The sequence below is a fragment of the Xiphophorus couchianus genome, chromosome 11 (assembly GCF_001444195.1).
Source record: "Xiphophorus couchianus chromosome 11, X_couchianus-1.0, whole genome shotgun sequence".
Taxonomy (NCBI): Eukaryota; Metazoa; Chordata; class Actinopteri; order Cyprinodontiformes; family Poeciliidae; genus Xiphophorus; species Xiphophorus couchianus.
Window position 1 is genome coordinate 1,058 of NC_040238.1, and position 16,031 is coordinate 17,088.

Sequence of the window (16,031 nt, forward strand, 5' to 3'; positions counted from 1 at the left end):
ATGCTGAGATGCAGTAGTTCTGGTGGTTTGAAGCTGGAACCAAGTCTAAATTTTGAGTTTTATATGTTTTGAATGTTAGAGACTAAAAACGCTTTATCTCAGCGAGAGAAGTGAAAAAGTGACAATATGTGAATTTTCAGCACTGCGTTCAATTTTCAGCCTTATTAGCTTTGGAACAGCATAGAAATGCTGAGATGCAGTAGTTCTGGTGGTTTGAAGCTGGAACCAAGTCTATATTTTGAGTTTCATGAGTTTTGATTTTTAGAGACCAAAAAAGCGTTTTCTCTGTGAGAGAAGTGAAAAAGTGACAATATGTGAATTTTCAGCACTGCGTTCAATTTTCAGCGTTATTAGCTTTGGAACAGCATAGAAATGCTGAGATGCAGTAGTTCTGGTGGTTTGAAGCTGGAACCACGTCTATATTTTGAGTTTCATGAGTTTTGAATCTTAGAGACCAAAAAAGCGTTTTCTCTGTGAGAGAAGGGAAAAATGACAATATGTGAATTTTCAGCACTACACTCAATATTCAGCCTTATTAGGTTTGGAACAGCATAGGAATGCTGAGATGCAGTAGTTCTGGTGGATTGAAGCTGGAACAAAGTCTACATTTTGAGTTTCATGAGTTTTGAATGTTAGAGACCAAAAAAGCGTTTTCTCGGCGAGAAAAGTGAAAAAGTGACAATATGTGAATTTTCAGCACTACACTCAATATGCAGCCTTATGAGGTTTGGAACAGCATAGAAATGCTGGGATGCAGTAGTTCTGGTGGTGTGAAGCTGGAACCAAGTCTAAATTTTGAGTTTCATGAGTTTTGAATGTTAGAGACCCTAAAAAAGCGTTTTCTCAGCGAGAGAAGTGAAAAAGTGACAATATGTGAATTTTCAGCACTGCGTTCAATTTTCATCCTTATTAGCTTTGGAACAGCATAGAAATGCTGAGATGCAGTTGTTCGGGTGGTTTGAAGCTGGAACAAAGTCTAAATTTTGAGTTTCATGAGTTTTTATTCTTAGAGACCAAAAAAGCGTTTTCTCTGTGAGAAAAGTGAAAAAGTGACAATATGTGAATTTTCAGCACTGCGTTCAATTTTCATCCTTATTAGCTTTGGAAAAGCATAGAGATGCTGAGATGCAGTAGTTCTTGGTGGTTTGAAGTTGGAACCAAGTCTAAATTTTGAGTTTTATAGATTTTGAATGTTAGAGACCAAAAACGCGTATTCTCAGCGAGAGAAGTGAAAAAGTGACAATATGTGAATTTTCAGCACTGCGTTCAATTTTCAGCATTATTGGCATTGGAACAGCATAGAAATGCTGAGATGCAGTTGTTCGGGTGGTTTGAAGCTGGAACAAAGTCTAAATTTTGAGTTTCATGAGTTTTGAATGTTAGAGACCAAAAAAGCGTTTTCTCAGCGAGAGAAGTGAAAAAGTGACAATATGTGAATTTTCAGCACTGCGTTCAATTTTCAGCGTTATTAGCTTTGGAACAGCATAGAAATGCTGAGATGCAGTTGTTCGGGTGGTTTGAAGTTGGAACCAAGTCTAAATTTTGAGTTTTATAGATTTTGAATGTTAGAGACCAAAAACGCGTTTTCTCAGCGGAAGAAGCGAAAAAGTGACAATATGTGAATTTTCAGCACTACACTCAATATTCAGCCTTATTAGCTTTGGAACAGCATAGAAATGCTGAGATGCAGTTGTTCGGGTGGTTTGAAGGGGGAGCCAAGTCTAAATTTTGAGTTTCTTGAGTGTTGAATCTTAGAGACTAAAAACGCTTTATCTCAGCGAGAGAAGGGAAAAAGTGACAATATGTGAATTTTCAGCACTGCGTTCAATTTTCATCCTTATTAGCTTTGGAACAGCATAGAAATGCTGAGATGCAGTAGTTCTGGTGGTTTGAAGCTGGAACCAAGTCTAAATTTTGAGTTTTATATGTTTTGAATGTTAGAGACTAAAACGCTTTATCTCAGCGAGAGAAGTGAAAAAGTGACAATATGTGAATTTCAGCACTGCGTTCAATTTTCAGCCTTATTAGCTTTGGAACAGCATAGAAATGCTGAGATGCAGTAGTTCTGGTGGTTTGAAGCTGGAACCAAGTCTATATTTTGAGTTTCATGAGTTTTGATTTTTAGAGACCAAAAAAGCGTTTTCTCTGTGAGAGAAGTGAAAAAGTGACAATATGTGAATTTTCAGCATTGCGTTCAATTTTCAGCGTTATTAGCTTTGGAACAGCATAGAAATGCTGAGATGCAGTAGTTCTGGTGGTTTGAAGCTGGAACCACGTCTATATTTTGAGTTTCATGAGTTTTGAATCTTAGAGACCAAAAAAGCATTTTCTCTGTGAGAGAAGGGAAAAATGACAATATGTGAATTTTCAGCACTACACTCAATATTCAGCCTTATTAGGTTTGGAACAGCATAGGAATGCTGAGATGCAGTAGTTCTGGTGGATTGAAGCTGGAACAAAGTCTACATTTTGAGTTTCATGAGTTTTGAATGTTAGAGACCAAAAAAGCGTTTTCTCGGCGAGAAAAGTGAAAAAGTGACAATATGTGAATTTTCAGCACTACACTCAATATGCAGCCTTATGAGGTTTGGAACAGCATAGAAATGCTGGGATGCAGTAGTTCTGGTGGTGTGAAGCTGGAACCAAGTCTAAATTTTGAGTTTCATGAGTTTTGAATGTTAGAGACCCTAAAAAGCGTTTTCTCAGCGAGAGAAGTGAAAAAGTGACAATATGTGAATTTTCAGCACTGCGTTCAATTTTCAGCCTTATTAGCTTTGGAACAGCATAGAAATGCTGAGATGCAGTAGTTCTGGTTGTTTGAATACCAATTCATGAGTTTTGAATATTAGCTCATGAATAACCAGAACTACTACTTCTCGGCATTTCTATGCTGTTCCAAAGATAATGAGGCTGAAAATTGAAAGCAGTGCTGAAAATTCACATATTGTCACTTTTTCACTTCTCTTGCTGAGGTAAAGCGTTTTTGGTCTCTAACATTCAAAACTCATGAAACTCAAAATTTAGACTTGGTTCCAGCAGTTTTTGCGTAGAAAATTTCATAATTTGACAGCGCCATCTAATGGTGGACATCGACAAAAACTAGTTAGACATGATCGATGTCGTGTTTGTATTTGTTGGTACGAAGGAAATTGTGAATTTTTTTATGGTTCCAAAATTATCGGCAATTAAAATTTGCAGCGATGTTTAATCAGCTATTATATCATAAATGGGCAAAAAAAAAAAAATAATCCACTGCAATAACTTTTTGTTTCTTCTTTAGCTTATATTGTGGGAAGTTTTATTAGACTCAGAGTTGATCTTCGGGGGTGAGATTGGTTTTGGCTAAGGTATTACTTAAGGTTCTCAGCTGAAAAAAAAAAAAATCCACCAAAATCTTTTTGTACAGTGGCTCATCTGTTGGATAATATTTCTAGGAAACTTTGCCCATACATTTTTGAGTTATAAGCTTAGAACCGTATTTTCTGCCATAGCGATACTTACAGGTATACATGTGTGGGTCCTGAACCCGGATACCAAATAAAAGTTGTAAGAAATAGGCTGCAGTACGAGTTTCAGCAGAGAAGAAGACATAAGGACGATGAAAAACAGAGTAAAATCAATAGGGTTTCCTACTCAGGAAACGAACTACTCAGCAGACAAACGGCCATGCCCTGCATTGGCCGTCCGCTTGCTTTTGTGGGCTCGGAACCCAAATAATTTAGAATAACTAAGAAAGGACTGACCTAAAGACTGATCTGACCAAAATACGAAACTAACACAAAATAATAATGAAACTAGATTCAAGTCAAACTACAAAACAACCTAAAATCCTCACATGAACAGTTTTGTATTTAAACTTATTGTTCCTTGGTTTATAGTCCGGGATAATTTTTAAGAGCCTTACCCAGTTAGTTCATTATTAGCAAGCAATTAATGGACCATGCCACCATCAGCTGATATTTTATGCATTGCAAATATCTGCTGAGGGTGACTTTCCACTTTGTGTTAAACATTAACTGGAGAAAGATTGAGAATTCAGAAACTGCTGAGTTGCTGATAGTCTAGCTTGTCAACTTGCCTGTGACCGCAGCATGTGAGTCAGACTGTGTTTGACCACAGGACCATAAGGTTTTTGAAGGACCTAAGTTTATATTTACACATTTTTGATTAATTAGTTAATTAACTGGAGGCTTATCGATTAGTTTTTGTTAGCATAATTTTAAGGGCATAAAGGCCAGCTGGGGAGAAAGGCTCTACTGCAGCATGTCAGCTGCCAGTCTCCCCTCACCTTAAGATCCGCTAATGATGTTCACTTACAGCAATCCCTCCTCCTGGATGAGCAAGTAGTGACAGTTGATTGAACTGTTAATTTTACAGAAACCCCTGATACTGAGTAGGTAGCTGCAGTGGAAAAGAACACTATCAGAACCTAGTTTATTTGAAAATTTATCTTTAGTAAGTTTAACACTAAAACAATTAAATAGATATTATGAAAAGCATTTACAAGAACCACAATTGGTTAAACCAGCTGTTAATGATGACTTTTTTACACAGAGGAATCAGAAAACTAATTTTAAAGCCTTCACATAAAATATTAGGAATAAATACAGCATATAATAACAAATGTAATCAAACCTGATTGCCCTTGAGGCTAAATGCATAAGTGAATATAAAACCAGACCCCTTTCTGAGACAACATAAAGAACAGATATAGGTTACATTTATAGATGAAAATCTCTAAAGTGTATGTCAGGGTATGGCCTCCCAGCATCTCTGTCTCCTGTATAGGTCAAAGGTAGAGTACGCCGGGCATGCCATTGGGGAAGGTTTACACTTGGCTGGCTCCTCTTCTTGTTGGAGAGGTTTCTTTCTGAACAGCTCAGAGGTGATGAAGAAGTTGAGGGAGGGGCTCTCTGCTGACTTATAATAGTGGGAAGGCAGTGGAGCCAAAATGAGCTTGGCCTGCAGCACCTGGCTTAGCAACTCATCCTCCTGCACACTGACGCTCACCAGAGAGTTGAAGAGGTGTTGAGAGGGAGAGACATTCACCACTGCAGACAGCAAGAGAACCAAACATCTGAATTCTCAATCCTTTAGTTGAAACTAAAGGATTGAGAATTCAGGCAGCAAGAATGAGTACAATAGGGTCTCTGAGAAACCCTGTGTGTGGAGGTTACCTTCAATTGCTCTGGCATCGATCAAAGTCTTGGTCCTTCTTGATTTCAGCAGAGTCTGCTGAAGGGCTTTCTTGGAATTAAACTCCATCTCCTGCAGGACAAGGAACAGGCTCACATGGTTATCTGCTCAGTCTTGAACTTCTAGCATATTTGAGGATCAGGATGGATGAAAACATATGGCAAGAAACTACCAGGGCCCCATTTCAGAAAGCAGGATAAGTGAAAACCCTGAATAGAGGGATTGTCAGTTAACGTCACATTGTTAGCAGCCATTACTGCACATTTTGCCTTCAGAACCCAGGCAAGAATACATTATTCGGTGACACTTTACTTATCTTATGCATAAGACTGACATGACACTGTCATAAATATGACATAACACCTGTCGTAAATGTAACCCACAAGAAAGGTTAATTCAAATACACCTGACAATAGTAGATGGTAGGTACATTAATTTACTTCAATAACTACTACCAACACTACACAAGTATAAAGAAAATTGGGCCTGATCAGAAGATTTTAAATTTGCGGGAGCCTAGGTATGAGCAACAACAGAGGAGAGCACACAATATTTATAAGAAAGAGTAGAATTTAATATAATGAACAATTGTGGGTCCACATTTACAAATAAACAAAAATTGCGTGCTTTAGGAAAAAAAGAAAAGAAATAATCCAGTCTTGTCGATGTGCATGTGAAATGTTCTTTCGATGTTTGTTTAGTCTTTTCAATGTGTCTGTCAAATATTCAGTTTATGTCTCACGGCTAGTGACCAGTCTACCAGCTCACTAGGTCCTCTGGGCGCCATCAAAGTTCTGAAGAAGATGATCTTGGGTTTCTGGGCACTGCAGGCCAAAAGTGCACCATAACAAAGAACCCTGACATGGAATAAGGCATGAGTAAAGCATCTTAAAATACAGGATGCTATTAGCAATGAAGTTCAAAGAGATCTTCCATCATTTCTCAAGTTTTCTCCATGTTGTACAACAATGTTCAAGTTATCAGATTTCAATATTACCAACACATCAGTAAAACTAAAGACATTAGCTCATACGTGGTTATACATATATACATTCATATACATACTGTACATTTCAATCTAAAAGTGCGAATGAAGTACATCTTTAACACTATATTAATCATCAGAATGTGGATTAAAAGCTCACATTAGCTCTGACCTACTCAGAACAGAAAGTTCGTAATGCCAATAGAAAAGCACATTACAGCACCATGAACCATGAATTAGCACCCTTGCAATATTAGAACTTGTGCTAATAGGAAAATAAGTGCAACTACATAAAAATAATAATAAATCTTATAATACAATTAGATTTTTATTAAATTTGATCAGTTACTAGGTATTTTCAACGAATTTACTGAGCCAACTGCCGAGCGCGTGCGATCACTCATCGACGCTCCGACTCTACCAACGGATTTTTCCGGGTTTCAGCCGCTCACAAGGGAAGCCTTCTGAGATTTAATAAAAACGGATTTTTCTATTTTGAATTATATATTTTGCGAAACTATTTTAATATTGCTTTTTTTCTCACCGATTTCCAAGATTCTTCATCAAATTCAATAAGATCTTCCAAGCTAGGTAACGGAAACAACCGTCAGCTCTGAGCTCTCAAGCGTGTCTAACGCAATCTGAGCAAAATCTCAGCACCGCAGTTAAAGGGGCGGGACAATCAACCTTATTGGCTGATGTGAAATCAGACTGTGCCAGCTATTGGTTGTTCAATCCGTCACCAAAAACAATCACTAAAGGCATATTTCACAGTTTTTTATCTATATTTATGAACATATTTATTAACTTATTTTTAACTTTATTACTTTTTAACTCTTATTGTAGAATAGTACATCAATCAACATCTATTATTTTTTACTTGTGTTTTTAAACACTGGGTTGAGGAAGTCTTTGTAAATATTTATGACTGTCATTAACTTTCAGTCAGTAAATAATGAGTTTTAATGCAAAGTTGACACTATTTAAAATGTCTTTGTTATGACACCTTGACATTAAACTAGACTAAATGTCTTTGTTATGATAACTTATTAACCATGAAAAAAATATCGTTGTTATGAAACGCTGACATAACAGAGATATGTTATGTCATATTTTTGTTATGACATTATATAGTTATGACAACTTGACTTATGTCAAATTGTCATAACGAGACAAAGTCCTTGTTATGACAACTTGGCATTAAACAAGCACCATGAACCATGAATTAGCACCCTTCATAATGGCAGATTATGATTATAATCTGCCATAAATGTCATTAGTTATCAAAATTTTAAATGTTATGTATCTTTGTGTAGGGATACACAAAGATACATAACATAATTTGTTATGAGTCTTAACTGACAATCACGAGACCATTGTAATTATGTCATTAATGTTTTATCTTACACATTGGTCTAGTTACAGACCTCATTAAGCGTTATAACACTGCCAAAAGCTTTAATAACATATTCATTAATATTCTCCTTTTACCTGAAATAAAGTGGAACAAGTAGTACCAATAATAAAGATTTCACTACACTTAGTGTTACTTATTATACTGTCAAATACTATAAGACCAGTCCTTAATATTAATTCCTACCTCAAGTAAAGTGAAACAAATAGCACCAGTTATAACCATGTCATTAAGAGTTATTACACAATGAAATGCCATTTCATTGTGTAATAACAATGAAATGGCATTACCTCAAGTTAATTTACTTGAGGTAAATTAACTTTTACCCCAAGTAAAAGTAATTAACTTTTACTTTTAAAAGTAATTAACTTTTACCTCAAGTAAAGTGAAACCAGTAGGACCAGTTATAACAATGTCATTAAGTGCTATGCAAAGTTGACATTGTTTTAAATGTCTTTATGTAAACTTGACACTAAGACAAAAATGTCTTAGTAGTGCATAATGCCGTCTCCACCAGTGAGACGAAGCAGTGCATCAACAGGCGTGCAGTCTGTTGGTGAAGAAAAAGTTTTCCATTGTGTTGGCCTATCTAGCACAAGTTATAATGGCCAGACCTCCTGTTTAAAATGAAGCCAAAGTATGTCACCTACTCCATGTGAGATATGTATCTTTTTAACTTCAGATTTTCTTTGAGAAAAAAAACATTGACTATATCTCTATTTCTTTGTAAAGTTAGCTATGAGAAATTCAAGCCAATGCTACCTTGCTGTAAGTTAATGTAGCTAAAGTTTTTTCCCTACAATTTTAATTAGCAAATTAAAAGCTACTATTTTAGTCTGTTATCCTTTATGTGTTTTATTTAACAACTGGGCTAAGGTGACATGGTGTTTGTGTTCTTTGCTTTGCCAACTTTAACCACATGAAGACTCATTTTAGCCTATGGACAAATGGTGGGGCGGGGACAAAGGATGCTACTGAAGACATGCTATGCATGTGAAGGATGCTAATGAGTACCAGCCACAAAAGATAGTTCATGTTTGACCAAAGAGAGAGAGGCAGATGAAATATTCCCCAAGAAATTTAGGTAAGTAATTTTTGTGTTACTATTTTCTCCTGGTGAAGTGGGGTGGGAAAGGACAGGTAAGTGGGGAAGGGAGAGAAGAAATCAACATTCACCAGCTGAGTTAATAAGTTATGTTTTGACAATTAATTGTTGTCAAATATCAAACTGGTGTTTAATCTATTTATTTATTAATACACTTCTTGCAAACATCCACAAGCCAGAGTATCTGGTTGGAAATAATTTTGAATGCTCACTAAGGGAAAAGATTCACTCATGTGCCTAAAACTATACATTAAATGATTAATTCTGAATAACATCAGTGGTAGGTTCTATGAACTTCTGCCAAATAAATATTTGATCAGAATAATTTTGTTCAGATCTAGTCGTTATGCTACTTGTACTAAGAAATAGTTATATTGCTCTTTACAACAACCAGTTACAGTGTTACTAGACAGTTGTTTGCCATTCTGAGAGTGTGCAGCAAGGGACATTCTTGAATTGGTAATTAAATAAATGCTGAATTAAGATCACATTGTTTTTTGTTTATTTTTCTTTCTTTTTTAAGTGACCACAGTGGATTATGTCATCACCCACTATGAGAATGTCTTGAAGAGATTCACCACATTTGAATTCATGACAAGGCTTTCACCATGATTAACGTTGACCACAACGCCATTGCAAGAACACCTATAATTTCTGAGCATTTCCAGACACCTTCAAAGAGCTGCTTCCTGGAAATGAAGACAACAAGAAAATCTCCCTGTTTTCAGAACATTACAGGATTGCTACAACGAAGCACATGGCGGACACGATCAGAGCAAAAAAAGTTAAGACTGTTGAAACGACCTTTTTTCTTAAGTTAAAGAAAAAGTATTTCTGTTTTAGTTATTTTATCAATATGTCAGAGTCACAGCATGCTGAACCGGAAGTTAAACCCTCTGTTTGAGGAAGAACAAGTAATCCTTTGTTTTATTCCAAAGTACAAAAGGGTTTGTTCTAAAATTATGCGGGTAGTTATAGTCTTATTATAGCAGTTGACAGTGTAATAACACTTAGTAACATCTTTATAACTTGTCCCACTTCTTTCACTTGACTTTAGGTAAACGTTTATATTAATGACCCTGTTAGCAAAGCATGTGATGTGACACTGCAATAACACTTAATGACGTCTTTATAACTGGTGCTACTTGTTTCACTTTACTTGACATAAGAGTTACTATTAATGACTCTGTTAATAACATGATTAACAGAGCCATGCATTGACTTATAGGTCCAGTTATGACTTGAATACAGAGCAGCATTTCCACAATATTCACACATGTAAAACAGAGTGAAACAAAAATTGCTCAGTGAACATTGGTTCTTAATTGGTTTTATTTTTGTGTAACCAGGTTGTTGTGTATTGCAGACTTCTGCCTAGGTCCTTCTTGAAAATGAGATCTAGGTCTTAACAGGGTTTACCTGGTTAAATAAAGGAAAGAATTTTTTTAAAATTTTTGTTCAAATGTTAAGTTTTCACTGTCAAATTCACTGCTAGTATGGTTAATGCGACATCCTACAAATCCATCGCTAGTCCCTCCCCCCTCTCAATCTGAAAATTTTCTGCCAGTCATGCTGCACAGAGAAAACAAACAGTATGGTGACAACGAGAGTTTGAGGTAAGCTGTGAATGAGACAGTAAATGAAGAGGAATCAGAAGAGAAACAGCGCTGGATCAATAATTTGGCAGTAGTTCAGATTTTATATGGAGGATGTCGAACAAAATGAGGTAATTTTTGAAACATGTTATAAAACTATTGCCACAAAAGGCTGTACAACAAATTTATTTCACCAACTAATAAGACTATTCTTTTACATGGCATTCTAGAGTGCACTGTTGTGGTAGAACTATTCAGTTAAAATGAAACCTGGAGATGTAGGCATGTAGGTAAGTGCTATGTAATGGGAACAATACGTCAAAACCACTCATTCGATCTCGGTGTCAGCTTTACGCTACATGTAGACTCGTTACCATAGCAACTGACAACAACGCCACTTTATGAATCAGGATTCAGCACCAAAGACACTCAGCACAGTGATGGGAGACTGTCCCATCACTCCCAGATGGGACCGTCTCATTGCAGTTAAAGCTCAAGTCTCCCATTGATTTGTAGTTATTGTGAGTTAAAACTGACCTGCTTCCCTATTTTTATTTTTTTTTCATTAAAACCTTTTTCTGGCCTTGTTATCTCGTCATAGTGTATATAATTAATAGAAAAGCACTGCATCCCTTTTCCTTTCAAATATAGAACTTACATTTAAATCAAACAGGGAAATGGGGGTGGGAACTTGCGTGGGTGACATCATGCTGCAAGGGGTCTATAGTTTAAAATAACGTTTCAGCTCATTTAAAAATACCACAATATATATTGTGTATTGTGATATAGCAAAAATATATTGGCATATTAGATTTTTCTCATATCGCCCAGCCCTACGTGAGGAGAAAACATTTGCTTAAAAATTTGGATATCTCTAAACAAAATACGTACCAAATACCCTTCTTTTCCACTCCCACATAAAATTTAACTAATTTCACAATTATGTATGCAGTTTTCGCTGTGATGACTTTCTGCAAAAGAAATTCAATATAAACCTGTTTTGTGACTCAGACTTTGAGAATTTATTAAAGTTTTTAGAAAGATTTTCAAATTTTATATCAAAATGTTTTCTGCTTTTAAGTTTTGATGTAGCAAAATTTGCATGAAGCATGACGAGTCAAATTGTGGTAATAATTAAATTTTTCTTTTCAAAAGTGCCATTTTAAGTGAAATTACCTTATTTAATGAAGTACCTAAACATTGCAGCAACATAAAAGCTCAATCTTTATCCCAAATTGTAGCTGAATTTAAGTTTCTTCACACCGTTTGTGTCACTATTGTTATTTTATGGTAATATTTTTTTCTGCTCAGTTTATCATATCAAACATTTTAGTAACTGATGTGTGTCTTATTATAATTTTTTTTCAATAAGGACAACAAAAAATAAGACATTGCCACATTCCCGCTTTTTAATTCAAAACATCACATTCAGCGATGAATTGAAAACCTTGAAGGACACAAGGGTGGAAGTGCAAGCATTTGGACTGGGCCATTGATCAACACGTGTCTATACAGTAGTCACTAATCAAACACCTGACTCTATGCCAGGCCAGGTATAACATCTACGGTAAGAAAAAAGTTCTACATTGCTTTATACAAATGAGAAAACAGTGTATGATTTTTTCTTCCATTTTATAATTCTGTACTAGTTTGTGTTAGAATGTCACATAAAATTCTGATTCAAGTTGTGAAAAAATGTTGTGAAAAAATGTGGAGAACTTTTACAATGCACTGAAGCTTTTACTTTACATGAGAAGATCAGACGCACAACCAGATAAAACAGATCATCTTTGTCAAAACATGGATGAATATGGAGAACAGCATGAACCTGAAGTGACAGAAGCTCCACCTTCAGGGCCAAAGTGGAATTCAGCTCTGCGTTGTCAAGACAGCCTGGGTTCCAGACAAGTCCTGCAGCAGGAGGCTCCATAGAACATCTTCCAACTCACCACAGAAAAAGATAGATTAGTGATCGTGTGCCTGGGAGAGGAGTCTGACATTTCAAATTCACAGGGATAATTTCTAATCTAATTTATTATCTAATATTCATATTAATAAAGCTCCATACCCAAAAATATTATGCTGTTTTAATGTGAATTTATTGATTAAGCATTTGTTGATAAAAAAATTTTTACTTTTGGAATGCAACTTTATATATTTATTGATTAATTCATAATGATTACTTTAAACAGTGAATAACATTTAAAACTCAAACACTATTTGAAGCAGAACAGTAAAACCTGCTTTTTTCGCAAGTTATGTGGCATAAATATAATAAAGCTGTTTAAACTTAAAAATTATACAAAATTATGTATAACTTATTTCTAGTTACCATGGCAATATTTTGAGCTTCCTCTCTGTCCTCTAAGATGGTGCTGATGAGGAACAATGCGTCGATCGGGTGTTACTCTAACAGCCTCTGGCTCTTCAAAACACACCTGTACAGAAATTTACACGCATACACAGAAAACATACACACAAATTAGGATTATAGTGCTGCCATGCAGCATTATGTCATGCACACACGCTCACAAGCATACACACAAACACTCATAAGCTTTGTCATTCAACTTCACATTTAAAAAGGTACATATTGAGCAAAATGTAGTTGGAAGGCTCCAATAATAAAATAATTAATAGCAAAAAGTATCAATATAAATATATACAATAAAAAGATTAATGGAACTTAGTAGGCTCATGAAATGAGGGATGAAGCTGTTGTGGAATCTTTTTGTTCTGAATTTGAAGTTGTTGAACCTTGTCCCAGAGGGCAGCATGGAGAACAAACCATGTTGAGGCTGGAAGGTATCTTTTGTAATTGGCCGAGCCTTGGACAGTAAGGTTTTTTTTGTTTGAATTATTCTGAATATCTTTTACACAGAGTTTGATTTTTTATAAAGATTATTTTATGATACTGTTTGTATTGTTTACAGATGCTGCAGTCCAGATCATTCTCTTAGCTGTCCTCACAACTCCAGGTTTCCCCCAGTGTATTATGGCCTGGTGGCCCGCCATGCATTATTAGAACCCCGCCACGCTAAGTTTATGTTCTTAGGAAAATAATTATTATTATTATTATTATTTTTAAATTGCTTAATTCTTTTTTGTTTTTCTAAGCCAGACTGCAAGCGTCTCTTATGCTCTGAGCATTTCACTAGCGGAGCAGATTTATTCCTAAAGGATAGGTTTGTAATTGATAGGTTTATAGTTTATGCATTTGAAGCCGGCAGTGCGCAAACCAATCACACTGCTGGTGCCTCTGCGCGTTGCCTCGCTGCTCTACCTCACTTTACCTCAGCGGGATCGTGCATGCCTCCTGTCACTCAAACTGGACATAGGCTGACCTGTATGGATATTGTTGGAAATATTAGTTTAATTATGCTAGTTTTAATGCTAGCTTTAATGTTAGCGCATGTTTAAATATTAGACGGATCATGATTGTTTTGAGTAGGCCTCAGTTTAGGTTAGATTTAGACTCATTATTTAATCAATACATAACTTAATCAGTAGAACATTTTTCTTAGATATGAGCACAATTTGTTTAAAATTAGTATAATCAGTAGTTTTTTATATAAGATTACATTCTTAAGAGTGTATAAATCATATATTTATTTGAAAATGTTTTAGTTCATTATAACCAGAGTTGAAAACTAATCATAAAATATTGAGTGTAACAGATGTTTTGGTATTAAAACTGCTCATGTCTGTTTTATCAGTTTGAGGATATATGAAACGTGTGCTAATTTTTATAGTCAAAATCAGCTGTTTGATGCCCTGTGTCAGAGGAGAAGTCAGGAGAACTTTGTACGGTTCAGGAACCAGTTTAAGGCAGTTTGAAGGGATAAAAAAATGGATAGCTGATACACTTTGGTCCCGCTTCCTTGTGTAAAATGTTTCTGTATGAAATGAACACATCTATCGTTCGTGTCCTGGGAAAGGGAGGATAGCTTAGAGAGCACTGAATTCATCCCTTGGCCTTGGTAACACCTGCATGGTTTCTGGCATGCAAACAGCAACACGTCATTAATGGCTGTTTGAGACCACCTCTAAACTGTACGTTAGAATGCATCAGACAGTAAAAACAGTAGAAACTTGACATAAAAGTAATTGAGTTAAAACAGCTAGTCAGATCACTGGGGTGGAACTGTCTTAACTGCCACATGCATTGGTCTCCGAAGGTGCGTCTTTGTATGTTTCTAAGGTAATTAATTTCTTCTTTGTGGCTTTGGTTTCTGATTATTATGTTTAGCTGTTGATGTGATTTTATGTACTTGATTGTTTGAATAAATTCTGGTTGATTATGAAGTTGAACAGTAACTGTTGTCTTTGTGGTTTCACTTTTACACACGACAATAACGGACCTGGGGGAGACGAGACAACAACGAGCAACAGGTAGTGGATATCTCGTTTCACAACAATATTTTCATCAACTTCCTGTGAGAAATTATGTTTCTTTGGAGAACTCAAGATAGGAGTTTAAAACCCACCCCGTTAGCTCTGGTTGTGCACAGGAATAACTTGTAGTCGCAAATTCAGAAGTGCCAGTTGAGGAGTGGTGAGAATGATTTATCTTTGTGAACGAACAATTATGTACGCCGTTTACATCTCAACACGCTGCCCAGAGTGTGGCTCTTTCTTCCTTGTAAAATTTATGTGTGTTTGACCCAGTTGGCAGCTGCGTTAGTGGTTAACGAACAAGCGCTAATCAATCATCATGCAGGATCAGCCTGGTGAGGAGTTTTCACGCTCGCCTCATAGTCAGACATCACACTGGTTTTATATTATTTTATTATTATTTTTGGTATTATTTTTCCGGTTACACGATGCACCAAATCATACCAAATGCTTTGTCCACTTAGTCAGAAAGAATTAATGCGCGCGGCCGCGCAGAGATTTGATAATCTCATCCCATAAACTCTAGCAAAACAAAAAAACAAAAACAGTTTCTGTGACTTTTATTAAAAAGTCAACAGACATGAAATAGAAGAGCTACTAAAGCCACATTGGCAGCATTAAATTAAATCTCCTGTTTATTGCGCAACTCTACGCACAGTGCAGCGGATTTAACTCATGGTGGTGGATGGCCACCACATCCCAACACGGCTGTGACATCAGCAAGGAGGTGGTGGAGTCATTTTTTGGGTCGAAATCATGGGGAGAGAATCATTGGTCGGCCCCTTCAGAGTCCCCGAAGGTGTGAAAATATAGCAAGCAAAGTATATGGCCTTTCTGACTGATCACTTTCTCTCATGGTTCAGAAAGAAGAGCCGTACCTTCTGTAGCAAAATCATCCTCATGCATGACAATGCACCATCTCATGCTGCAAGGAATACCACTGTGTCATTGGCTGCTATGGGCATAAAAGGGGAGAAACTCATGGTGTGGTTTCCTCTGACCTCAACCCTATTGAGAACCTTTGGAGTTTCCTCAAGCAGAAGATCTGAGGGTGGAATGCAGTTCATATCAAAACAGCAGCTCTGAGAAGGTTTTCTGACATCTTGCAAAGAAATTCAAGCAGAAACTTTCCACAAACTCACAAGTTCAATGGATGCAAGAATTGTGCAGGTGATATCAAAGAAGGGGTCCTATGTTAGCATGTAACTCGGTCTGTTAAAATAACTTTTGATTTTAGTACATGTGACCACTTAATCCTGCACATTCAAAGAATGACTGTTTGCAGTTCTTTATAATTCATAAAATGTTTAGAAAAGCTGTGCATAATAATTTGGAACAGTG

At 36.2% G+C, this 16,031-nt stretch overlaps 1 protein-coding gene across 9 annotated transcripts in view; it reads right to left on the reverse strand.

Moving 5' to 3' along the window:
• Window positions 1-4,433: 4,433 nt before the first annotated feature.
• Window positions 4,434-16,031, reverse strand: part of ppp1r35 (protein phosphatase 1, regulatory subunit 35) — a 41,351-nt gene continuing 29,753 nt past the window's right edge. For 7 of the 9 annotated variants that reach the window (XM_028030807.1, XM_028030814.1, XM_028030813.1 and 4 more), the window contains 4 exons: window positions 12,628-12,733; window positions 12,124-12,239; window positions 5,178-5,268; window positions 4,434-5,051 (listed from right to left, as the gene is read on the reverse strand). In XM_028030807.1, the coding sequence (XP_027886608.1) occupies window positions 4,750-5,051; window positions 5,178-5,268; window positions 12,124-12,239; window positions 12,628-12,733 (615 nt within the window). In that variant the 3' untranslated portion in view covers window positions 4,434-4,749. The remainder of the gene's footprint in view (window positions 5,052-5,177; window positions 5,269-12,123; window positions 12,240-12,627; window positions 12,734-16,031) is intronic. The other 2 variants (XM_028030808.1, XM_028030815.1) reach the window with 2 other exon arrangements.